Source organism: Lonchura striata, chromosome 25 (genome assembly GCF_046129695.1).
Source record: "Lonchura striata isolate bLonStr1 chromosome 25, bLonStr1.mat, whole genome shotgun sequence".
Taxonomy (NCBI): Eukaryota; Metazoa; Chordata; class Aves; order Passeriformes; family Estrildidae; genus Lonchura; species Lonchura striata.
Genome location: NC_134627.1, coordinates 3,256,990 through 3,282,053, shown reverse-complemented (window position 1 = coordinate 3,282,053; position 25,064 = coordinate 3,256,990). Strand labels below are relative to the sequence as shown.

General features: G+C 49.2%; 2 protein-coding genes and 2 pseudogenes across 2 annotated transcripts; 3 read left to right on the top strand and 1 right to left on the bottom strand.

The window, feature by feature from the left end:
* Positions 1-267: 267 nt before the first annotated feature.
* Positions 268-1,072, top strand: LOC144247487 (feather keratin 1-like; annotated as a pseudogene).
* A 3,373-nt stretch (positions 1,073-4,445) lies between these two features.
* Positions 4,446-4,751, bottom strand: LOC144247486 (feather keratin Cos1-2-like). Its single transcript, XM_077788403.1, has one exon. The coding sequence runs from the start codon at positions 4,749-4,751 to the stop codon at positions 4,446-4,448; it is 306 nt and encodes a 101-aa protein (XP_077644529.1).
* Positions 4,752-6,994: 2,243 nt separating this feature from the next.
* On the top strand, positions 6,995-7,799 carry LOC144247485 (feather keratin 1-like; annotated as a pseudogene).
* Positions 7,800-11,479: 3,680 nt separating this feature from the next.
* Positions 11,480-20,625, top strand: GTSF1 (gametocyte specific factor 1). Its single transcript, XM_021551508.2, has 7 exons — positions 11,480-11,596; positions 13,806-13,903; positions 15,871-15,997; positions 16,634-16,720; positions 17,327-17,387; positions 18,038-18,118; positions 19,520-20,625. Exons 1-7 carry the CDS (start codon positions 11,575-11,577, stop codon positions 19,533-19,535), a joined length of 492 nt encoding a protein of 163 aa, XP_021407183.2. The 5' UTR covers positions 11,480-11,574; the 3' UTR covers positions 19,536-20,625.
* The last annotated feature ends 4,439 nt before the right edge of the window (positions 20,626-25,064 follow it).

The window sequence follows — 25,064 nt, the reverse complement described above, 5'->3', positions numbered from 1 at the left end:
AGAGGGCACTGTCCCAAGAGACAACAAATCCCTTAGGTAGAAATGAAGTACAGAACTCCACATGGGACAACTTGAGTCTTGTTCCTGCCCACAATATTCTGTTCCTGCACAAGAAATCCTTGTGGGACTTCTCATCCCACCACATGTAGAAGTCATGTAGAAGCCTTCATGACTTAGTGAGAATGTCAAAAATGGGGAAATGAAATGGCAAAATAGATGAAAACCAAACCACAATCTGTGCCATTGGGTAGAATGTTTTGCTTTGAGATGAGTCTGTAGGAAAATTACTGTCCTTGTGCAGTGACTGTGGGCCTGGGGCAGTGCAGGAACTGTATAAAAGCAGGACCTTCTCCTCACTCTCTCATCCACTCCTCTCACCTCCATCTCCTTGAGAACAAGGTGAGTCTGAAGCTTTCTCTCATCTTCTCCTCCTCCAATGGGCTTCTTCCATCTATACATGCTTTTTTCAGCTTTATGGATTCTTGTCATGGATGTGGGAAGGAGGCAGAAGGTGTAACCTGGGCAAAGGTTGGGCTTATCTGAGGTGTTTCCAGAGCTACGGACCACAGAGTGCTCTTCCTTGGGTAGCTCTTGCTGGGCTCTTTTGAGGATGCAGAAGGCTGTGGGTCTCTCTGTGCAGCTCCTGGGCCAGTCTCCAGTTCATGCCTTTGGTCCCTCATGGTGGGGTGACAGGCTGACCCTCACCCACTGCGTGTGCTCTGCTTTCCCCTGCCCTGTCTCCCAGGTGCTCCTGCAGCCCCAAGACATGTCCTGCTACAGCCCGTGCCGGCCCTGCCAGCCCTGCGGCCCCACCCCGCTGGCCAACAGCTGCAATGAGCCCTGTGTCAGGCAGTGCCAGGACTCCACCGTGTTCATCCAGCCCTCGCCCGTGGTGGTGACCCTGCCCGGGCCCATCCTCAGCTCCTTCCCACAGAACACCGTGGTGGGATCCTCCACCTCGGCTGCTGTTGGCAGCATCCTCAGCTCTCAGGGAGTGCCCATCAGCTCTGGGGGCTTTGGCCTCTCTGGCTTGGGCAGTGGCCTCTGTGGCACGAGGTGCCTCCCCTGCTGAAGCTGCTGCCGCTGGCCCTGGGGAAGGAACCCAGGGACTCCCAGGCTGGAACCGCCCTGGGCACGCAGCATCGGCTTCTTGCTTCCTGAGGGGCTGAGAACCCCAGCAGCCCTTGCAGAAGGACAGGGCCAGCCTGGGCTCTTGGCAAGCACAGCCCATCCCTGCCTCTGTCCCCTGCCACTCTCTCCGTTCCCTCCTGTGTCCTTGTTCCCTTGTGCTCCCTGGGGCTGTGATCCCCACACAGCCATCCTGGGGAGCCCCTGCTGGCCCTGCTCCCTCTCTGGATCAGGCAGATGGACACCTGCTGGGATCCCTGCCACAGCCGTGTGATGGAGATTCTGAGCTGACCCAGCTCCTCTCTGCACTGAGGCCTCCACTCAGAGTGGCCTTGTTCTCATCTTTTGACTCATTAAATTTCTGTTGCATCCCAGCCCATGCATCTGTGTCATCCTTTCCTCTCTTGTTGGTCTCCCAAGATTCACAGGGAGGGAGGTGTTTCTCAGGGATTGTTCTGTGAGACATATGTAGGAAAAGGTGTTTCAGTGCTTTTTAAGATGGGAGACTTGTGTGTGCTTTATTATGGCATTGCTGCGTTCTACCCTTCTCCAGGTGTCTGTGTTACAACCCACTGCAGAAGGTGAGGGGTAACCCAGGTTCTTGTTAATACATCCCTTGGGATTGATTAGGGAGGACCAACACTGAATGATTGGTGTCTGTAAGTCCACACAGAGGGATTATTTTAGAAAAATACGATTGGACAGGAAAACACATCTGTAGCCATTATGGCTCTTATTTTCTAAAGCAATACAACAACATGAAAGCATGGCAAGATGAAAATGCAACCACATCACCCAGAGACATGCACAAGGCAAAAGGAAGGAAGAGAAATTAGGGGCAAGATTGTCAAGATCTCCCAAGCCACAGGCCATGTGATGAGACTTGGTTGATGAGCACTCTTGGTCAAAGTGTTCTCAGACTGGACCTGTCAGGTGGTGGGGGAAGTCTCAAAGAAGTGGTGGGAGAAAAACCCGAAGAAAATCCACAGAACATAAAATCTATTTGGCTTATTTTCACTCAGTTTCCGCTGGAGATGCTCAGGTTCCTCCCTTGGAGAGGGAGCTTCACACTGGCTCATGTAATGTCTTGGATGATGGGACCCTTCAGGAGCCCTTGACACCTTCTAAGCCAACACAGCTGCCATCACAGTCAGCACAGTTGCTTTGGTTTTGGCCCAGTGGGGCCCAGCAGCAAAAATGAACACTGTCAGGCCACACCTGAGTGTCCTGGTGCTTCCCCTGGGGAACAGAGGGGCCCCCACAACCCAGTGCTCTGTGCAAGGGAGGGCTGCTCTGGGTGGCAAAAGACACCAGCACCAAACTCCTGCCTCATTCCAAGCCCATCATGCACCCTCTGTCAGACTAGATCTGAGGTTGGCCATTACACAGCCAGAGCTCACCTGCCCCAGTTCACCAAAGCACCCTGGTCTCCACAAATGGGGGAATGTTTTGAGTCATTATCCCTTAAGACATCGATGAACAGAATGAACCAAACCTCTTCATTGGCCCTGTCTACTCCAAGGATTATTTTCTCTCCCTGAACAAACCATTCTCCTCTCCATGCCCATCAATCCCTGTGCCTGAGTCAAGTGCTCTGATCTCCTCACCATCCCGGCCCCCCTGCACTAAACTCAGTCTGCTTTGTCCTGGTGGTTCTTGCATTACAACCTGTGCCCAATACGGGGTGTAGGATTATGCTTTTTTCTGACCTAGAGATGGGAATACTTAGAGACATTTTAAACATTTTTATTCTATGTTCAATCTCATGAGAAGAATGAGACAATACAGATATTATCATTCATGCTATTAGAATAAGAAAGCAACTATTCCTAAATGAAATACATTATAAGTGTATCTTGGCCTATCACCTTATCCACCCCATGCTGTAAATGCCTTCAAGCAAATCATCTAAAATTACTCCTTGTGCATCTTAATTTGATGTATCTTTCATAGTTCTGTTTCTATAAAGTTATTAGTTCTATTTGCAAAGCCAACCTTTGAAACTTGCTTCTAGTTCCATTTCTCTGTCACCAATGTCTGTCAACAGATGAATGCAATGTGGGCCTTCTGTCAGGCTTTGAGAATTCCCTACAAATTCATTTCCCACACGGGGGATGGCAGCAGGGAAGGGCTGAGCAGAGCAGCATCCACATCTCCTGGCTCCGCTCCTTCTCGCACAGCCCAGGGTGCTGCTGACAGCCCTCGGTGTCTGGGAGCATCAGTGACAGGGACAGTGGGATTGGGGGCACCCTCATGGAACTTTGTGATGTGCTTAAGTGGCCACAGGGGCATCTTCTCAAGGTGATGATCCTGGAGGTCTTTTCCAACCTCATTGATTTGTGACCCTCAGCAATGACATGAAGCTGAGGGGAGCAAGAGCTACGGCAGATGGAAGGGTTTAAATCCACAGGGATCCTGACAGACTTGAGCAACAGGTCCACGTGGAACTCAGGAACTTCAACGAAGCCAAGTGCAAGGTCCTGACACTGCCTTGGGGCAATCTCAGAAATCAATAGGAACTGGGGGTGCATGGGAGGAGAGCTGCCCTGCAGAGCATGGTCACATGGATGCATCAACCCTGCTCTGGAGGGCAGCTGGAGCAGTTCAGGTTTTCATTCAGGAGAAGAGCAGGGTCTGGAGGACCTTATTGCAGCCTTCCAGTTCATGGGGTGGTGTAAGAAAATTGGAGAGAGACATTATATCAAGTGATTGGATGAGGGGCAGGAGTTTTAAACTGGAACAGGTTAGCTGGAGCTGAGATATTCTCCATGGCAGGAGGGCTGGACTAAATACATTTAACAATCTACTCCAACAAAACCCATTCTGTGCTCCCATCATAACTGGGGTCTGTGAGAAGGCTGCCCATTGAACTCTATCCCTCCCTTACAGAAATCTTTCAGATCCATGGGATCTGCTGGAATATCATGGCAAGCCAGTAGCTCTGTCTGGTCAGTAACACATTCTCTCCTGAGGATTTGTGTCACACTGTTGAGATGAGAAAGGAGAAGGAACAGAAGTGCAGAGTGCATGTTTGTCCCTGGACAATGTAGGGGAAATTCTGTCCTGACCCAAAGAGGCAGAGAAACTCAGAACACAGAGAGTCACTCAGTGCACGCTGAGCACTCCCAATGCCAGCCTGTGCTGACAGCCGGGGCAAAACTAGCCCCAACAACCCCCACCCAGACACACCCCTGGGGCAACATCTCTGCCAGGCAAAGGATGACACAAAGACACAGGCTGGGATGCAGCACAATTTAATGAGTCAAAAGAGGGAGGAGAGGGGGATCCAGGTGGAGGCCACAGTGCAGGGAGCAGCTTCAGCAGGGGAAGCACCTCGTGCCACAGAGGCCACTGCCCAAGCCAGAGAGGCCAAAGCCCCCAGAGCTGATGGGCACTCCCTGAGAGCTGAGGATGCTGCCAACAGCAGCCGAGGTGGAGGATCCCACCACGGTGTTCTGTGGGAAGGAGCTGAGGATGGGGCCGGGCAGGGTCACCACCACGGGCGAGGGTTCGATGGCCACGGTGGAGTCCTGGCACTGCCTGACACAGGGCTCATTGCAGCTGTTGGCCAGCGGGGTGGGGCCGCAGGGCTGGCAGGGCCGGCACGGGCTGTAGCAGGACATGTCTTGGGGCTGCAGGAGCACCTGGCACAGAGAGCAGAGGGACGTAAATCGCAAGGGGTGGGTAAGGATCCAACTGTGACCTCACCATGAGGGAGCCAAGGCATGAGCTGGGAATGAGAGCTGAAGTCTCTTTCTGGAGGCACAGGGGCTCTTCCCCTCATACAAACCCCACCAAGATCTCAAGCCCAGGGTCATCCCCAACCAGCCCAAATCTGGGGCATTACTTCTGCCAAGACCCAGCAGTCACACACTTCCCACTCCTTTCCTCCTCTCACAAAAAGCATCTGCAAGATCTCACGTAGGACAAAGTCACAGGTATGTGCAGAGAAAGCCCAGAGAAGAAGGAGAAAAAGGAGAATGAGCTCCCAACTCACCTTGTTCCAAGGAGATGGAGGTGAGTGGAGTGAATGTGAGAGTCGGGAGAAGAGCCTCCTTTTATACAGCTCTTGCATTGCCCCAGGCCCACAGTCCTGCACAAGGGCGTAATTTTTTAGCAGACTCATCTTCAAAGAAAAATATCCCACATAGTGGCAGCGATTCACATTTTGCTTCCATCTACACTGCCTTTTCATTTCCTCATTTCCAACATTCCTGCCCTGCATTGCAGGATCCTGTCATGTTCTGTGATGGGAAGCAAAGCATATCCCAGGCAGAGCCATGTAAGTGAGGGCACATGGACACAAGTGCTGGATGAAGGCAGGGAATGATGTTTTAGGGCAGTCAAAATCGACTCTTTGCAGCATCCCCTGCAGGGAGAGTCCCTGCCTCGCATTGCACGTGTCAGGCAGCACACAATAATCCACTTTTTATGAACATTTAACTTGCTTCTCTCTTTTCACTCTCTCTCTGCTCTCCTCAAGAGCTGCAGCATGTCCAGGCAGCCAGGCTGTTCCCATGTTTCAGCTCTCTTGCTCTTAATGCCTTTTCCTAGGTATTATGAAAGCCAAAGCCCACCTGGAGCTGAATCAGGCAAAGCACATGGAGGAGCAATAAGAAGATCTTCTCCAGACAGGCCATCCATAAAGGGAGCCTTGGACACAGGCAGCCCCAGTATTCAACAGGGCAGCTTCCCTGAGGGCAGGGGGTACAGGAAAGGTGAACATGCTCAAAGGTTCATGTCCTTGGTCTTTACCATCAGGAATTGCTGTCAGGAACTCACGTTCCTGGTAATCCTCCAACATCTGGAACAGCAAAGATTTCCCCAAGCAGAACAGAATCTGATAGAGGAGCATTCAAACACACTGGTCTGGCATGAGTGTGTGTGGATTGATGTTATGTGTTCACTGGGCTCAGGGCAAAGCCTTTCTCAACTCCCTTTGAAAGTCGCAGGGACCATGGAAAGCATCTGAGAATTGGAAGAACGCCAGAGAGTGTCTGGGGTTCAAGAGAGGCATGAGAAGGAGTCAGGGAATAACAGGCCAGCCAGACTTTTTTTGATATCTGGAGAAGTGATAGAGAAAATCACTACAGAATCCAACATGCAGTGCTCAGGGAGGAGGTGTGCTCAGAAAGCCCTGGATGCAAAACCAGATTTCAAACTGCACCAAGGACTGATGCACTTCCCTGCCCTGCAGACATGGAGGCAGCTGGGATGCATCCCAGGTAGGCAAGGGAATGCCTTCAGTAGGCAAATCTCCAAAGCCAAACTCTCCTGACCCATGGTGAGTCACGCTCCAATTTTGGGGTGAGGCCAAGCCAGGAGTGCGTGATATGTGCAGGCTTTGTCCCAGGCAGGGCTGAATTCCCTTCCAGCAAGGGCAGCTCCATCCTTAACCCTGGAAAACCATCTTCTGGCACTGGGCTGAGCCCACACACCACAGCTCCAGGCAGCCATTGCCCTCAGCCTGACTTGCTTGGCAGCACTGCCACAGCTCAGGGTGTGCACAGAATTGACAATGGCAGGACTTGGTGTGTCCTCCAGGTCAGGGTGCAAAAGGTGCAGCCAAAATGCATCCTGGCTTGTAGAGAGGGGGAAGAGAGGGCACTGTCCCAAGAGACAACAAATCCCTTAGGTAGAAATGAAGTACAGAACTCCACATGGGACAACTTGAGTCTTGTTCCTGCCCACAATATTCTGTTCCTGCACAAGAAATCCTTGTGGGACTTCTCATCCCACCACATGTAGAAGTCATGTAGAAGCCTTTATGACTTAGTGAGAATGTCAAAAATGGGGAAATGAAATGGCAAAATAGATGAAAACCAAACCACAATCTGTGCCATTGGGTAGAATGTTTTGCTTTGAGATGAGTCTGTAGGAAAATTACTGTCCTTGTGCAGTGACTGTGGGCCTGGGGCAGTGCAGGATCTGTATAAAAGCAGGACCTTCTCCTCACTCTCTCATCCACTCCTCTCACCTCCATCTCCTTGAGAACAAGGTGAGTCTGAAGCTTTCTCTCATCTTCTCCTCCTCCAATGGGCTTCATCCATCTATACATGCTTTTTTCAGCTTTATGGATTCTTGTCATGGATGTGGGAAGGAGGCAGAAGGTGTAACATGGGCAAAGGTTGGGCTTATCTGAGGTGTTTCCAGAGCTACGGACCACAGAGTGCTCTTCCTTGGGTAGCTCTTGCTGGGCTCTTTTGAGGATGCAGAAGGCTGTGGGTCTCTCTGTGCAGCTCCTGGGCCAGTCTCCAGTTCATGCCTTTGGTCCCTCATGGTGGGGTGACAGGCTGACCCTCACCCACTGCGTGTGCTCTGCTTTCCCCTGCCCTGTCTCCCAGGTGCTCCTGCAGCCCCAAGACATGTCCTGCTACAGCCCGTGCCGGCCCTGCCAGCCCTGCGGCCCCACCCCGCTGGCCAACAGCTGCAATGAGCCCTGTGTCAGGCAGTGCCAGGACTCCACCGTGGCCATCGAACCCTCGCCCGTGGTGGTGACCCTGCCCGGGCCCATCCTCAGCTCCTTCCCACAGAACACCGTGGTGGGATCCTCCACCTCGGCTGCTGTTGGCAGCATCCTCAGCTCCCAGGGAGTGCCCATCAGCTCTGGGGGCTTTGGCCTCTCTGGCTTGGGCAGTGGCCTCTGTGGCACGAGGTGCCTCCCCTGCTGAAGCTGCTGCCGCTGGCCCTGGGGAAGGAACCCAGGGACTCCCAGGCTGGAACCGCCCTGGGCACGCAGCATCGGCTTCTTGCTTCCTGAGGGGCTGAGAACCCCAGCAGCCCTTGCAGAAGGACAGGGCCAGCCTGGGCTCTTGGCAAGCACAGCCCATCCCTGCCTCTGTCCCCTGCCACTCTCTCCGTTCCCTCCTGTGTCCTTGTTCCCTTGTGCTCCCTGGGGCTGTGATCCCCACACAGCCATCCTGGGGAGCACCTGCTGGCCCTGCTCCCTCTCTGGATCAGGCAGATGGACGCCTGCTGGGATCCCTGCCACAGCCATAAACCAAACTCTGATCTGTCCCCTGGTGCTTTCTGCACTGGATTCCTCTTTTGGATTGACCTGTTTATCTCTTCTGATTTATTAAATTTTTGTTGCATCCCAGCCCATGCCTCTGTGACATACTTTACCCTACAGGTATGATCTCCAGGTGCCCAAGCAGAGCCATGTTAACCAGGGGTGGTTCTGGGAGGGTATTTCAGGGATGTTTGTGCATTGATTGTTCACACAATGATTGTTAACTCTCCGTGCAGGGTCCCTGCCTCTGTGGACACTCCAAACACACACAGTCAGGAGGAAGGGTGTTCCTCTGGGAATGTTTGGGTTGCATGAGGCATATGGAAGGCCTTCATTATTTGCCGTAGGAAGGATGGCACAGTGTACTGAGCCCTTTTCAGCCTTTGCAAAAGAGTAAAACTTCATTGCAGATCATGTGTATAAGACACACTGCTTTGACAGATTTAGTCCATCTTAGGTTTCTGGAAACAATTTTTTACATATTTTTGCAGACAGGACTGGAAGAGGCCAGCTTCTCTGTGCTTGGAAATGTGTTGTAGTATTTCCACTCAAGAGAAGCCTACACTCCTCTCCTGATGTAAAGTTTTGATTCTACAAATACACTATCTCTTGTGTCTTAAGATGATTCTGCTCTTGCTGCTATTAGAGAGCACTGGTAAGCCTTCAGTCACCTGCTGGAATTAAATTTGGCAAATTTCTGGCTACTGCCAGAAAAACCTTGGCCTGTAACTCCTAACTAGAACAGTGGGAAACCTTTTAGTGTCTCTTCTTCCCCTAAAGGAAATCAGGGGATTGAAGGTCAGTGCCTTTGCTTACATGTATATGAAACTCCTCATTTGAAGTCAGTTCTGAAAGCCCCAAGGAGAAGGGGGCTGTGAGTGTGGATTGTCCAGGGAGGAGAAGAAATAACTGGAGGACAAGTCTAATGAGGAGAAGCTGAGGGAGCTGGGAGGGCTCAGCCTGGAGAAAAGGAGGCTCAGAGGGACCTTCTGACTCCACAACTCCCTGACATGAGGGTGCAGCCAGGTGGGGCTTAGGCTCTCCTCCAAGAGAACAAGGGACAGAATTAAAACAGTCTGAAGTTGTGCCAGGAGGGGTTTAGGTTGGCTATTTGGGAAAAATTCTTCACTGAAAGGGTGGTAAGACATTGGAACAGGCTGTCCATGGCAGTGCTGGAGTCACTATTCCTGGAAATGTTCAAAAAACATGTAGATGTGGTACTTGGGGACCTTGGCACTGCTGAGGGAATAGCTGGACCTGATGATCTCAGAGAGATTTTCCAACTTTGATGATACTGGGATGCTATGAAGCAGAGGCAGAATGATGGGCCTGAGATTCTTGGTTTCCCAAAGCAGAGTCTCAGGCATCAGAATTATAAAAGCAAATAATTTAATAGAGCAGTAGGTGAGCTCAAGCTGGTGCAAAGAAATCCCCAGGCAATGATATTCCTGTGACTTGGGCACCTGCCCGCCACATGTGCTGGCACACACCCCTTGGTCCAAATTTTGGTCTGGAGTCTTCTAACACCTTGCTGAGTCTTTTCTCCAAGTCAGTGCAGGGAGACATTCTGAGCTGACAGAGGTACAGTCTCTGCTGGGGCTGCAGCATCCTGCTCTGGCTTCAGGTGCACCAGGGGACTGAAACAGCCCCAGACACACAGTAAACACAACTGAGCACACAAACCATCAGTGTGTTATTGTTACAAAATATTAAGTATGTTAATTTTTCTCAAGAAATTATGTTCTTTGATGTGTGATCTTTGTATACTTTCAAGACTAATCGACAAGAAGAGAGATTTAATCTGTGAAATAGAGAGCAGCCAGAGAACTGTAAGTCACATCCAGGTGTTAGACAACTTGTTCCTGGAATTGCCTTGTTAAGGTTTAGTCTGGACATGCTTCATTGACCTCAGAGCTAGGGAGAGGTTAACAAAGCTTGTGAAGGAGGGAAAACCATTATAGTGGACACCAGGAATGTAGAATTTAGAGCCTTCAAGGACATCTGGCAGAACTCCCAAGATAAAGAAGAAACTAACAAAGCCAACTCAGCAACTGTGTTAAAATCAGCTCCAAGCAGGTGAAAGATAATTCTGTCAGGGGCAGATTGCGGCTACCGACACACAGACCACTGAGCCAAGAAAGCCCCTGACCCAGAAGAAGATAAAGACTGAGCATGGGGACTAACTAGCATGAGAAATGAGAGAATCATTAGCCAACTAATGAATACTAAGAAGACAGAATACTAATTAATAAAAGAGCTATGTTACATGTAGCCAATGAACACTAATTAATTTGTTTGCTAAAATGTATAAATAGTAAAATGTTTTTATATTTGGCATGCTCGATTTGTGGAATTCCACGAAGCACCCATGCTTGTGCAACTCTGACATAATCGATGTCTCCCTAGGGAGTGTAATTATTGGCTTGTCACATACCAAGGTGATCAATGCAATTTTTTTGAGTAATATTATCAGTGTTCTTCCCATACTGAAGTCAAAGCACAGCACTCTGCCAGCTACTGTGCAATTACAGACGAAATCAACTCCATTCCAGCCAAAATAAGTTGTCTTATGTCTTCTTTTAACACACATAATATCTATTCCTCATCTGTGAGAGCCAGTCTCAACACCACCCATCTATTACAGTTATGAAGCACAGCTGAGGGAGATGGGTTTGTTTAGCCAGGAAGGAGGCTCAGGGGTGATTTTGTCACTCTCTGCGCCTCCCTGAAAGGCTGCAGTGAGGTGGGGCCAGTCTCTTGTGCTGTGAGAGGATGGGGAATGGCCTTGAGCTGAGACAGGAAACATCCAGATCAGGGTGGTCAGGCCCTGGAAGGAGCCACCATCCCTGGGGTGTTCAGGAGGTGCCGGGTGATGAGGTTTAGGGGTAGTTGGACTGGATGGCCTCGATCGTATCAAAGGTCTCTTCCAATCTCGATAATTTTAATTCACTATCCGTGGCCAGCTCATAACCAGCGCTTAAGGCTGCAGCAATCCCAGTCAAAAACATCGGGATGAGTCTACGCCTAGCTTCTTCTATCTACATGGGTTTATTCCGGCTGAACATTCCCCAACCTCTCAGGGCGGTTTCAGGGTTTGGGGTCGGGGTCGGGGCCCAGCGGCGGCTCCGGGCCCGGCCCGGCCCGGCCGCCCTCGATGGCGCCGCGCGCGCGGCGCTGCCGCGGCAACCGCGGCGGGGCGGGAAGGGCGAGACCGGCCCGGCCCCACAGCCGAGCCCGAGCCAACCCCGCGGCGGGGCGGGAAGGGCGAGACCGGCCCGGCCCCGCCCCACACCCGCCCCAAACCAGCCCCGCGGCTAGGCGCACTTGGCCCCACAGACGTCTCCACACGCTCCCCCGCAGCCGGCCTCGAGGCGGTCTCGGCCCCACAGCTGACCCCACACTCCGGCCCAGAGCGGACCCCGGCCGCCCCTGCCATGGAGCTCGAGGAGGACTTGGGTGAGGTTTGAAGTTTGGTTGGGGAGGGACGGGACAGCGCTCGATGGTGCGGGCAGGGCGGGGACCACACCCGCGCCACTGGGGTCTGCTCCCCTGGGCCGGGTTTGTCTCTCCCCTCGGGCCGGGTTTGTCTCTCCCCTCGGGCCGGGTTTGTCTCTCCCCTGGGGCCGGGTTTGTCGTCTCCCCTCGGGCCGGGTTTGTCTCTCCCCTCGGGCCGGGTTTGTCGTCTCCCCTCGGGCCGGGTTTGTCGTCTCCCCTCGGGCCGGGTTTGTCGTCTCCCCTCGGGCCGGGTTTGTCGTCTCCCCTCGGGCCGGGTTTGTCGTCTCCCCTCGGGCCGGGTTTGTCTCTCCCCTCGGGCCGGGTTTGTCTCTCCCCTCGGGGCTGGGCTGTTCTCTCTCGGCCCGGTCCGTCCCCACGCCCGGTGCCCGAGCCGGGCGGACCCCGCGGGCCCTCTCGGTGATCGCAGCCCAGGTCGCTGCGGCTGGTGCGGGTGAGGTCCATCCTGCAGGATGTCACTGAATAAAGCGACTTTGTTCGGTTCGAGCGTGGCTGCCACCCATGTCTCCCGGCTCAGTGGTCCAGGAGGTTTTGGGATCCGTTTCAATGCAGCGTGGACAGGGACAGGTACAAGGATCTCCCTGCACGTGGCATTGTTCCGGTGCTTTGGTAGTTTCAGCCATGTATAAAATTACAGCTGCTTGGCTGCCTGAGCTGCTCCTGTGCTGCTGGACGCTCTGTTCCCTTCACTGGAACCACACTTGATCCTGTGTGGCGCCAGTTCAAAAAGAGACGCTATTGGAAAAAATCTCTACCAAATACTGTTTAGTCTTGTGAATACCATAAACAGATAGTGCTTAATCCTGTATTTACATATCAGTGGTTAACATGCACTACTGTGTATCTTAGCTGTGAGAATAAAGAATGTGTGCCTGATAAGGGTGTATCTTGGCCAGACCCCATAGTTGGAATGCATTCAAGGAGAAAAAACCCTCCTCAGAAGGGAGGAATGTTTGGAGGAGCATCCCCCATGCAGCCGGTGCCAAAAAAGAGAAACGCTGCTTTCTAATACTGAATTTACAGTATTAGAGTGTTTCATTTTTCACAACGTTTTCAGTGACAAAGCCACTTGTGATTGCTCTTCCAGAGGCAGCTGGGCCAATGCAAAGCCAGGTGCTCTTAATTTCCCTGAGTAGGCTGTTGAGGTAAGAGGTGCTCAGAGGCAGCAGCACTGCACAGCCCAGATGGAGACAAGGGTCCTGTCTGTCTCTTCTCTTTCCAAGTGGCTCTTAGCCTGAATTCTGTTCTTTGGGACTTCTGGAACAGCATTTTAACAACTGCCAGCCTGAGGTCTGATGGAGCCACATGTGTGAGAGAGGAGGGCAGAGGCAGCAGCAGCAGCCAGTGCACAGAGCTGGGTTAGCTCCTGCATAATCAAATCCTAAATGTGCTGAAAACCCCTGCAGCAAGAGTGGCAGAGCAGAAAGTATGGGAGCAGCCCAGGCTCCTTGGTGTGTACCCACAGACAGACCCACAGGGAGTAGTGGGGCCTTGTGTCTCCTCCTGGCTGCTTCTCTTCCTCACTGAGAATATGCATATTTATTAATATTTATATTTTATAGACAATTATGTATGCATTGATTCACACTGCTTCATGTTCAATATGTTTGTTCCTCAGTGTTTTTGCTGCTTTAGTAACACCTCAGCTCCTAAATAATTACATGATTAAAAGCTTCATTCAGAGTTTCATGTACCATGTTAGGCACACTGCTGCCTCCAGAAAGTAACTCAGTTCCCTCACATTCTGCCTCCAGCAAAACAAGCTGTTGATGGAAAAAACATTTGCTTCAGCTGCTGAAGGCGCTGGTGGGTGTGACATGATCCCACTGATCCTCCTCCAGGAGAGCTGGGAAATGCTGCTGGCTTTCTCTTGGAGTAAGGGTGGTTGGCTCTCTAATAACCTAAAGAGTTATTATGCTCAGTGGTGCTGACTCTCCTCTGTTTTAACTAATGTCCCAGTTATGAGGACTTCAGGTTTAATTAATTTGGTTATGCAAAGCAAGTGCCTGCCGTAATGAATGGTTTCAAACTAAGAGCAACTGGTTTAACTCCCTCAGACCACAGCCTTGATGTGGTAGTGTGGGGCTTTCCCCAGTGCACTGTGTGAATGATTCTCATCTTCCTAACCAGATGCTCTTACCTTTTCCACCAGATATGTTGGATCCAGAGAGGTTAATTCAGTGCCCCTTGGTTAAACATCACTGGATCAGAGCACGGCGGTTTCCGTATCACCTGGTGAAGTGTAAGGAGGTGAGCTGGACAGGCAGTGACTGAGTGACTGTGCTTGCAAATATTCCCTGTCTTCTGCTTTTCCTGATGTGTAGCCCTGTTTAATTTTTATTTCATATAATTTCAGGATTTTTTTAATGAGAGCTCCAGGCACACAGGAATTCACCCATTCACAGTCTGGCTCTGTTGGAAGGAGACAGAGATCCTTCATGGTTAGTTCAGGGAGGAGACTCTGGTCTATTCCAGCAGCTCACAGGGAGGCCGTATTCATTTTTCCACTTTTAGGATGTGGTGAGATAGTGATCATCAAGCAGATAAAACCAGTGTCTAAGTAATTAGCAGAAGAGCTTGGGGATTGTCACTGGTCCATCTGAAGATGCCACAGTGTGTTATTTGCAGTGGCAAGGGTCTGGGTGAAGATTGTCCCTCTTGCTTGGGACAAATTTGTTGGGTTTCCTTTGCATGCTTTATGCATAAAATCCAATTAACACTTCCATCCAGCTCAGTTTCCCATTGCTCTGTGCAGAACACAGTCCTGACCCAAACGGGGACACTGCGGGCAGAGAAGTTAGATCTTCTTGGCTGGAACTGTTTAAGAATCCTGCAATCACAGGATGGTTTGGGTGGGAAGGGACCTTAAAGCTCATCCAGTGCCACCCCCACAATGGCAGGGACACCTTCTGCTGCCCCAGGTTGCTCCAAGCCCTGTCCAGCCTGGCCTTGGACACTTCCAGAGATCCCAGGAGCAGCCACAGCTGCTCTGGGTAACTTGTGCCAGGGCCTCCCCACCCTCACAGGGAGGAATTCCTTACCAGTATCCCATCTAACCCTGCCCTCTGGCAGTTGGAAGCCACTCGCTCATGCCAGGTGACAGCAGTGATGGACACCTATGGACATGGCAGCCCTGGCTGTACCAGGCAGGGAGTGCCAAGGGCCTTGGGTGTGCTGAAGCCAGGGATCAGCAGTGGTGGAGGAAGAACTGCCTGGAGCAGCCTTGGGTGTGAGTCTAATCCCTGACCAGCAGAGCCAGGCAAGCACTGGTCCAGTGGCAGAGCTGGGGTGTTCCCAGTAATTCTCTATCACTTGCAGATCATTTACTGTAGTGACAGCTGAGCTCTACCACTAGAACTGGTGCCTGCTATAGTAGAAATGCAGGTGGAATGCTGCCAGCTCCCTGGCTCTTCTCAAAGGCTTACAGAATATCTTTGCCTGTGTGCCCACTTAGTTAAAATAATTCTGAATGGTTTAGATTTTCCTGATGTGGTATTCACATTCTCTGAACAGAGAGAGACATGATTACATGATTCTCTCTCCCAGGATTTTTCCTGGGAAATTGTGAGACACAGTGAGAAAGCTCAGAGAAAGAAGAAAACAAATCTTATCTCTATTTGCTGTGCCTGTTGTTTGGCACATGTGGAATGTGTTACCGAGATTGTTTACTGAAGAGTGATTTGTTAATTGGACACCGGTGATGGTTGTTTGGATTGATTGGCCAGTTGGGTCAAAGCTGTGTCTGGAGACAGTCACGGGTTTTTCTTTAGTATCCTTTTAGTATGATATAGTTCTAGTATAGTATTATATATATAAATATATTGATGTAATATAATTTAGCTTAATAAATGCAAATTATTCTGCCTTCTGCAGCATAGAGTTATTCGCCACACGGGGGGGGGTCACACTGCTTTGATATTATGTCTCCCCCCTACTGGTTTTAAAATGGTTTCATTTGTGCTGTAAGCCATGCAGTCATACCACCAGCACTGCAGGGAACTGTGTGGAGTTTGCTGAGAGTCTTTTTCATTTCAGTCAGTATGGCTCAGTTTCTGTGAAATGTTTTTGTAAGAAAAGTCATGTTCATCTCCCTTTTTGTATTTAGTGAGTGTCTAACCAATACATTGCAAATACCCCAGTCTTTTTTCCCTATGTATCAGCAAGAGGTAAGTGACTTTGTGAGATGTGGCACATAATTTTGGTTTTCCCTTTTCCAGAGCAACCCTGAAATTGCAAAGAAATTGGCCACATGCCCTTTCAACGCTCGTCACCTGGTTCCTCGGGCCAACCTCAGCGACCACATCATGAAGTGCAAGGACAAAGCCTTTGTAGAGCAAGATGTGGGTAAGAGACCCCCTGTGCTCCCAGCTGTCTCTGCACCCTGGGGACTGAGGTGTCCTCATGGAGTAATCCAAGAGTGGTAGGCAAATGGTTGTCTGTAGTTGTGTGTGACACAGCAGCTTTGGGGAAAGTTGGTCTCATGTGCTTGGCTTCATTGGGCAGTTTCTTGAGAATATGGCAGATGCTCTGGATAGGTCTTGCATGTATTTTGTTACCAGGCTTGTTGAATCAAAGGTTTTACCCAAAACCATGTAGCAAGTGCCTCTGTAAGGAAGAGTGGGATGCATTTATGGCCACAAGGATGGGCTGCTCCTCTTGCAGAGCTGATCTCCCTTTAACTCTTGCTCACCATAGGGCACATGGTTTTCTATCTTCTGTAGAGGTGCGCAGGCAGTGATGCCTGCATCCATGTTAGCAGGTTTCCTCTTCACTCCAGAATTCCTGCTCAGAATTTCAGGGAGCACAGTCTTCTCTTTTTCATTGAAAAAGGCAAATTTGAAGTTGCTGCATTTCAGCTGTCCCCAAACTGTTTGCTTTGGGTGGGCCTTCCTCTAAAGCCCAGAGGTGTTCTGCAGTTTGAGCCAAAGTGTTTAATGGATTTAAGGACTGCTGGTCACTGTGTTTTCTCTCTTTCTGAAGTGAGCCGGTCCTTTGAGTCCCCGCAGGAGCAGCTGAATAATGGGAGCACATGGCAGGCACCTCCTTGTGCTGAAGACTGGGAAACAGGTGAGGAACTTGCCTATCTGCTGCCTTCTTCCTGGCCATGTCCTCTGGCTCCTCTGGGGATGGTGTGAGGCCAGGAGTGCTGTTCACTCAGGGCTGCCTTGTAGGGCACTTTGTTTATGCTCCTTCATATGAATATTGATCTCTCCACCCAGCAAGCTTGGCTTGCAATAGAGAGCAATCCAAAAAGCCTGCCAGAACAAGCACAGGAAGAGATTTCCAAGCATCCCGTTCCTCCCATAATTTTGTACCTTATGTGTGGTGATAGCAATGGAAACATGTTCCTCAGTGAAGCAGACACATTCCTCATAGGTCAACTTTTCCTCTCTCTTGAATATGTAAAAAATATGACAGAGATATTGCTGATCACAGAATCCCTGAATGGTTTGGTTTGGATGGCATCTTAAAAGTTCATCTCATTCCATGGGGCAGCCACAGCTGCTCTGGGCACCCTGTGCCAGGGCCTGCCCACCCTCACAGGGAACAATTCCTTCCCAGTATCCCACCCAGCCCTGCCCTCTGGCAGTGGGAAGCCATTTAAGGTACTGATCTGATGGTGGTTTCTGGGGTTTCTTAGTTCTGGATCACAACATCTGCTTTCTTTCACAGACTTGCTGGAAGGATCCGAGTCTGCTTTTGTTTGGGGTGTGATCAGCTCTGCCATGAAAAGGTAGGGAATGCAATTTTGATTCTTTACATCAGTGTTTGTTTATACAAATATGGACAAGAGCAGGAAACCCTCAGGAGCACTGATACAGCTCCTGTGGCCTGTGTTCAGGAACAGATGGATGTCTGGGCAATGTGCAGGGAGAAAGGTGGTCCTTTGAGTCTTTGGGAGATTTCTTGTGAGCTCCTGGGGCCTGGCAGAGCTGCTGAAGTTGGGCCCTGTGTCAGCAGAACCCTCCCCTTGTGCCCTTTCCAAAGAGTGGTCAGAGTTTGGGGCAGGGGGAGCAAGGAGCTCAGTGCCCAGCTGTGAACAGGAAGGGGCTGCCCTGGCTGGCTAGGGGATGTGGTGGCACCACCAGAGCTGCCCAAGGTGTTTGAAGGTTTATTTAACAGGTTCATTTACAGTCCAGCAATAATCCTGTCCCTGGCAGCTCTGAGTTCTGTGTGAGCTCTTCCATAGGGGCTGACAGCAGCACTGCCTGGTTCCACCTGTCAGACTCTTTACAAAACCTTTGAGTGTTCAGAGCACATCCAGTTCTCCTCAGCACCACCAGAATGGTGGCACAGCACCATCCCCCAGGGCCTTGCTGCAGTAAAATGCATAAATGTGAGCCAGTGCATTTGCCACAAGTAACCAAAGTCACTTAATTCCAGCACCATCAGTGACAAGAACAACTCCTTGCCCTCAAGGATGCGGCCCCCTGAGACCCTCCCGTACAACCTGTCTGCAGGCCTGTGAGTACTGAGCATGGGCTGAGGCACCCAGGCCACAGCTGGGGACAGTTCCTGAAATCTCTGGCTGTAGCAGCACTTCATGGCTGTCACTGCATGAACAGGAGGGTTGTATGGAACAGCTGCTTCTTGAGAGCAGCTTCTGAGGGAATCTGCTGCTGGGATCATCCTCTGTGTCCTTCCTTTGAGGCATCCTCTCTGTTCTTTCCTTGCTCCGTTCCTGTGGCCCAGGTTAGGCAGAGCTGCTTCCTGGCCACGTTGGCTCTGCCTCTCTAAACACACTGTTCCACAGCATCCCCATTATCCCCCTTCACCCCCAGCCCTGCCCCTGACTTAAACCAAATTGTTCCTTTGCTTTGAGCTGTCAGCCACCCCTAAGTCAGAGCTGAGATGAAACAGAGTCCTTAAACAGCACCACTGGGAGAAGAAGCTATCAAATTCCATCTAGGGGAGGGAGAGAAGGAGCTCCCCATGGGGAAGCGTCTAATGCTGAAATCAAAGATTTTTATTTGCCTTTAGCAGCAAAGCAACAGCTTAAAGATCCTTTGAGGAATGATTCTCCTGGTTGCCACTGAGAGCAACTGAACCTGCTGCTCTCAGGGCACTGCAGACACAGGTCCTGCACAGCCAGGACTCTGCAATTGCCAGTGTTGGGCTGAGTCTGGCAAACCAAACTGAAATGTCAGTTGTAGACAAGCTCTGTTGCCAAGGGGACAAGTTCTGCCTCTGCAGAGGCCACTGTCCCTTGGGGGATTGGGGAAGTTGTTGTATATTTGTCCATCTTGTTATAGGTAAAAATGAGCAAGCCAAATTAATAATTAATAAAATAGGTTTTTATTTTGCAACTGAGATTCAGTCGTGGATAGCCACAATCAGAAAGGCAGTGCTGAGCTGGGTGAACACAGGTACGACCTCTTCAGCATCAGATCTCCTCTGTTCACAAATGCTGTCTCTGTCCAGTCAGTTTTTATACAGTTTTTTCTGTCTGGGGCAGAGGTGCTCCTATTCTTATTCATGAGGTCTCCTTTTCTCTGTGTTGGGCTGTACAAAAGCCACTTCTGGGAAGTGATGAATGCTGATCTTGAGTTAAGGGAACCTGGTATTGAGATGCATGCTCCTGACACTCTGACTATCTAGATTGTAGATATCTCCTGTGTATTCATCACTGGGATCTCCTTGATGGTCCAGGAAAGGAGAGTTTCACACACAGCCACATTTTCATTTGTAAATGAGGTCTTTCTGCTTGCTGCCATCTGTGGTTTTGCAGCTTCGGCTTGTGGTTTAAAACTTTAAGGATTTTTCGTACAAGCACCATTTATTGCATACATATATTTCACATAAGCAGGTATTATTTCATAACGTATATTACAATCTCATGCAAAAATTGTATCTTGTCCTTTCCAGAACTCGGGAGTATTAGTCCCTCCCCTAGGAATCTAGTTTTGCCCCAGCAGTAAGCATCTCCCTGGTTTGGATGGGAGAGCTCCTGCAGAAGACAGACATGCTCTGGACCTGATGGCAGAACTCTACACTTTGTTTTTTTTTGCATAATGTGTTTCTGTAATGTTTGAATATGTGGAACTGTCCATGGTTACCAGATGTTTCCCCCAACCATTTGTTTTAAAAGTTACCCTCACCTTGGTGAATTTTGTTACTGTTCTTGAAAAAATAGATAAATGTACACAGAAACCTACCCAGGCTAGCCCTGCGTCTTGGTGGCTCCCTGTGAACAGGAAAAACATCGTAATTGCTAAGTCTCTGGTTTTTGTAACAGGCAAACTTAGAAGTATTTTAATGTGCATGCAGTTTTTGTTTTTATTTGTTGGATTCTGAGTTTGTCCACTCAGAGTATGGGAAGTGTTCAGGTTGGGTTTTAAACCGTGTTGTTGTTTGCAGAGACTGCTTTGAGAGCATCCTGAGCTTAACTTTTGCACCTTCACACATTAAGCCTTACATTTGTCACCTTAGGTCTTACTTTTGTCTCCTGTGAGTGACTTCCCCAGGCAGACCTTAACAGAGAATCCTCTGCAAGTTCCTTGCATCACACACAACTCCTAACAGGGGAAGTTTCAGGAGGACACTGAGGTGCTTTTCCAGTTTCCATTAGAGTTTTGCAGTTTTCTAATGCTTGAAACATGTTTGAGAGCTCTCAGGTACCTGTCCTGTATTAGAGGAGGAAGGGAGTAGGAATGGTTTAATTCAGTAAAAATGCATGTTTAGGACTGAAAATGTTCAGATCAAGCAGTATATTTCTAAATATGCAAAGTACAAAACGGGATCTAAAGATACAACCATAAAGAATTAAGAAGCCAGACATGGTGTTTGTCTACAAAGAGATTAATTCCTTCTAATTTTCCCCTAAAGACTGGATATCCACCATCTATCTGTATGCTAACAGTAGAAAATGCTACATGTTGACTGGAATGTGCAAAATTAGGATTCTTCTAAAGTTCTGTCAATTTATGTTAAGGTTCTAGTTGGAAATTTAGAATAAAAATGTTTTAAATGCCCTCAGACTGCTTTTCTTTGGAGTTGTAATAGGTAAAAATGATCAAGCCAAATTAATAATTATTAAAATAAGTTTTTATTTTGCGACCAAGATTTGGTGATGGATAGCCACAATCAGAAAGGCAGTGCTGAGCTGGGTGAACACGGGTACGACCTCTTCAGCATCAGATCTCCTCTGTTCACAAATGCTGTCTCTGTCGTCAGTTTTTATACAGTTTTTTCTGTCTGGGGCAGAGGTTCTCCTGTCCTTCTCTTTGCTTCACGTATTCATGGGTATCCTTTTCTCTGTGCTGAGCTGGACAAAGCTGTTTCTGGGAAGTGATGAATGCTGATCTTGAGTTAAGGGAACCTGGTATTGAGATGCATGTTCCTGATGTATAGATGGCCCAGGAAAGAAGCACAGAGACGGCCTGGCTGCAGCTTGTGATTTAAAACTTGAAGATTTTTTTTGTACAAGCATCATTTATTACATATATATATTTTACATATGCATTACTCCATAACATAGATTACAGAGTCAATAAGTGCTGACATGGGAACTTCTCCTTTTCACCTTCATATCTTTTTTGTCACTTGGAATGAAAGTGGTGACAAACACCAGCTGTGATTGTTTCTGCTTTGACAGCAGCGTTTGTAGGATTTGTGGGCCAGAGCACTACTTTACCTGGGGCTGGGGAACCACAGCTCGTTCACCTTTTATGGCCTGCTGTTATAGGTAAAAATGATCGAGCCGAATTAATAATGAATAGATTTTTATTTTGCGATAACGATTCGGTCTAAGACAGCCACAATCATAAGGACAGCGCTGAGCCCGGGATCAGTGCTGGGGGAAACACTGGTCCAGCCTCTACAGCATAGGGTCTCCTCTGTTCACACTGACTGTTCTGTCTGAGCAGCTCTTACACCCTCTATTCTGCCTGAGGCAGGGTTTTCTTTCTTTTCAGAGGTTCACATTCATGTAGTTTCTTTTCTCTGCGTAGAGTAGAGCTGAACAAAACCGTGTCTGGGAAGTGATGTATGCCAATCATCGAGCTACTGGAACTCAGCATTGAGATGTGTCTTCCTGATGGTTCTGGGTATCTCAATCTTATATATTCATCGAGTACTCATCATTGGGAGTTCCTGGGATCACCTTGGAGAAGGACCCATCTCCATAGAGATAGGTTTATTCATTTGCAAATGAAGCCCTTCTCCCTCTTGTCAGCTGTGGCTTTGACATATGTGAGGCAATCCCTGACTCTGGCTTGCATGCTTCAAACCTTATAAGAATATTTCTTGCCAACATAACATATTTTATATATATTTCTCTTTATAGGCACAAATTATCCAAAACACACATAATACCTGGGAAGAGATATTTTCCTCCTCCAGCTGAGACTTCCAGCCCTGGGCAGTGTTACTATGGGCTTCTAAAGAAGGTTGATTTTTAACACATCCCTTGTGCTGACATTCTGGGGTTAACCTGAGGAAGAGTGAACAGGGAGAGGCAGACACAGAGCAGGCTTTGGGCCAAGTACAAACATCCTCTGGTACTTATCTACACTATCTTCCTTCTAAATTAATTATGTCCCACCCAATCATAATCTCTTATCACTCATTATCTCCCCCTCTATTCTGCACATACCTTACCCCCCTTTTCACTGCTTTTAAGTGCTCATTTCACTGCTTTTTAAGAGGTTTAGTTTGTTTAAAAACCTTTCCCTCTCAGATTTAACCCCAGCCAGCAACTAAACATCACAGCTCACTGCCCCCCACGAAGGGAGATGGGGGAATTGGGGCAGATGGAAAAGTAAAACTTGGGGGTTGAGATAAGAACAGTTTAATAATTGAAATAAAGTTAGGTATAAATAATAATAAAAAAATAATGTGGGAGGGAGAGGGGGAGACAAAAAAGCCAAGACAGACAAGTGCTGGCCAGTACAGTTGTTCACCAGCCTCTGACCCCTCCCAGGCCATCATTCCCAGTTTATATGCTTGGAATGACTCTCTGTGGTTTGGAATATTGCTTTGGCCAGTTCAGGTCACATGTCCTGGCCCTGCTCCCTCCCAGCTTCTTGAGCCTTTGCAGAGCCTGGGAAACTGAAAAGTCCTTAATTTAGAGTAAACACAAACCATTGCTGTGTTATCAACATTATTTCCATACTGAATCCCAAACACAGCCCTAGGAACAGCTGCTGGGGAGAAAATTAACTCAATCCCAGGTGAAACCAGGACATTTCTTCCACATGCCCAGTCACACTCAAACACCCTCCTGAAGCATCAGTCCCATTTCCAGCTGCTGCTCACAGTGTCAAAGCCCCTCAGGGGCCCAGCCTGGATAGCATCCAGTGCAGCCCCATCCCAGCACTGCCATGGGCTGGTCCCACCTCTGCATCAAGTTCATACATATAGCACTGACAGCTTTCTGCATTCTTTGCTGGGTATTTTCTGATTTAGTAAGTGTTTTGTAGCTGTGGGGACTGGAATTACTTCAAAACAGAATTTAAGAGCAAGAAGAAGATAACCCAACCCCTTGATCTCACATTTTAAACCCACAATCTCTTTATCAACAACCACATTTTGCTCTCCAAGCTCTTCTTCCACTTCTCCTAATTAGAACCCCCTGAGCTGCATCACTGCCAGGTAGACAGGGAGAGGAAGGTCTGGCCCCTCTCAGGCCCTAAGGGGGAGTGGGTAGAGCACAGCAGGGGCCTGGATGTGCCCCCAGCTGCCCCCCACTCCTGTTCCATCACCCACCCATTTCCATTCCCTTCCACCACCAGCTCTGGGGCTGCCCCAGCCTGGCACATCCCACCAGACTGACCAGTGAGGCCCAGCACAGGCTCCTGCTCCTTCCAACCCCCGTGCAGTGGGACCCATTTCCCACTGTGACTCAAATGGGAGCCCCCCACAGCAGCTCCGTGGCCCTCTCCCCTGCAGCCCCCTCCTCCATCCACACTGAACCAGGAGCTGGTCCTGCTTGTTTATTATATTGGCTAAGGTAATAAAACACCAAAACCTTCATTTTGGTTGAAAAAAAAATCTTTATTCACAGAACATCACGTGAATCATATCCCACCCTTGCTCCTTTATGTATAAAATACTGGTAAAAAGTTTTATTCCAGAGACAAGTGAATTCCCAGAGTCCCCTCCTGAGACCAGCTCACCCCAGAGCTGGAACTCATGCCACAGTTTGGAAGCAGAAGTGAGTGTTTGGTGATGAAGGAAACACCACCAAGCTGCAGCAGCAAAGCCTCCAGAGCTCCAGCTCATCTCCTTTGGCAGAGACCACAATCCCACCAGGGCTCCAGCTCATTTCCCACTGCATCCAAAGGGGAGATGTAGGGCTTGAAGGAACTACCCATGTCCCCTGCCATGTCCCACTGCCATGCAGGTTTTTGGGTATCACACAAACCACCTGAGCTGGCCTTGGAATCTCTGGATTTACAGGCACCACAAACGTGTCTGATGTCGCATGTCCCCAGATCCAGTTCCCCAGGTGGTTCCTTCAAGCCCCCTGTGTCACCTTTGGGTGTCATGGGTAGCAAGGACACTTGGCTCACCAAGGGGAAACCAGCCTGTGCAGGGACAAGACTTCAGAAGGCAAAATCAACAGGAAAGCATCTATTAAAATGCCAAGCTAGGCTCAGAAACAGGAAAAAAAAATCCAGTTCCAAGTATCTTACGGCTCCTACCACAGCCCAAAAGGAAAGAGATTGGCCAGAGGCCCACCCTGGTGTAAGAGAAACTCTCCTACACCAGGTCACAACTAAAGAAACTTTAGACAATGACAGCCTTAAACCCTAAACCCCAACACTGTAAAATGCAGTGGAAATGGATCAGTTCATCAGAACTGAGATTTGCCAGGGACCCCTTGCAAGTACTCAGCTGCCCTCTCAAGGGCTGAATCCATCAGATTTCATATCCAAATGAAATTTCAGGCAAATTTGGATTTATGATTCTTACTACACAGCAAAACAGACGCTCCATCACCCTCTTTTCCTTTTAATTCCTTACTTCCTTGGGCTCAAATGAAAACCAGTTCCATGTTTGCTCTGCTACACTATTTCCTTGGAAAACCTGGACAAACGGAACTCCAAGAGCAGGAAACACTTCAGAAATATCAAATAAATAGAGAAGCCCATAAACAGGGGCCATTCTGGGTGTCTGGCTGGGCCCCACCCCAGCTCTGGTCACCAGCATGGCCCTGTCTCATGGTCCATATTCCCTCAAATTACTTCTAATTTTTTTTTCAATTATTAAAACCCTTCCTCCCAGTTTGCAACAGATCACATATTGAAAGCAAAGCCCAGTGCAGTCAGCAAGTGTAGAGCTTGTGATTAGTTACTAATCCAGAGACCCACAACTATTCCAGATAGGGAAGGAATTGCCAGCACAAGGCCACATTATCTGGGTATGACACTTCTGTGCCACTGTCAGACATCAGGGAATGCTCCAGACT

Excerpts from the sequence above, each read along its gene's own strand:
- LOC144247486 (XM_077788403.1), bottom strand. The coding sequence starts at position 4,751 with ATGTCCTGCTACAGCCCGTGCCGGCCCTGCCAGCCCTGCGGCCCCACC.
- GTSF1 (XM_021551508.2), top strand. The coding sequence starts at position 11,575 with ATGGAGCTCGAGGAGGACTTGG. Across the intron at positions 13,904-15,870 it reads ACCTGGTGAAGTGTAAGGAG|AGCAACCCTGAAATTGCAAA; the intron begins GTGAGCTGGACA and ends TCCCTTTTCCAG. Across the intron at positions 17,388-18,037 it reads ATCAGCTCTGCCATGAAAAG|CACCATCAGTGACAAGAACA; the intron begins GTAGGGAATGCA and ends ACTTAATTCCAG.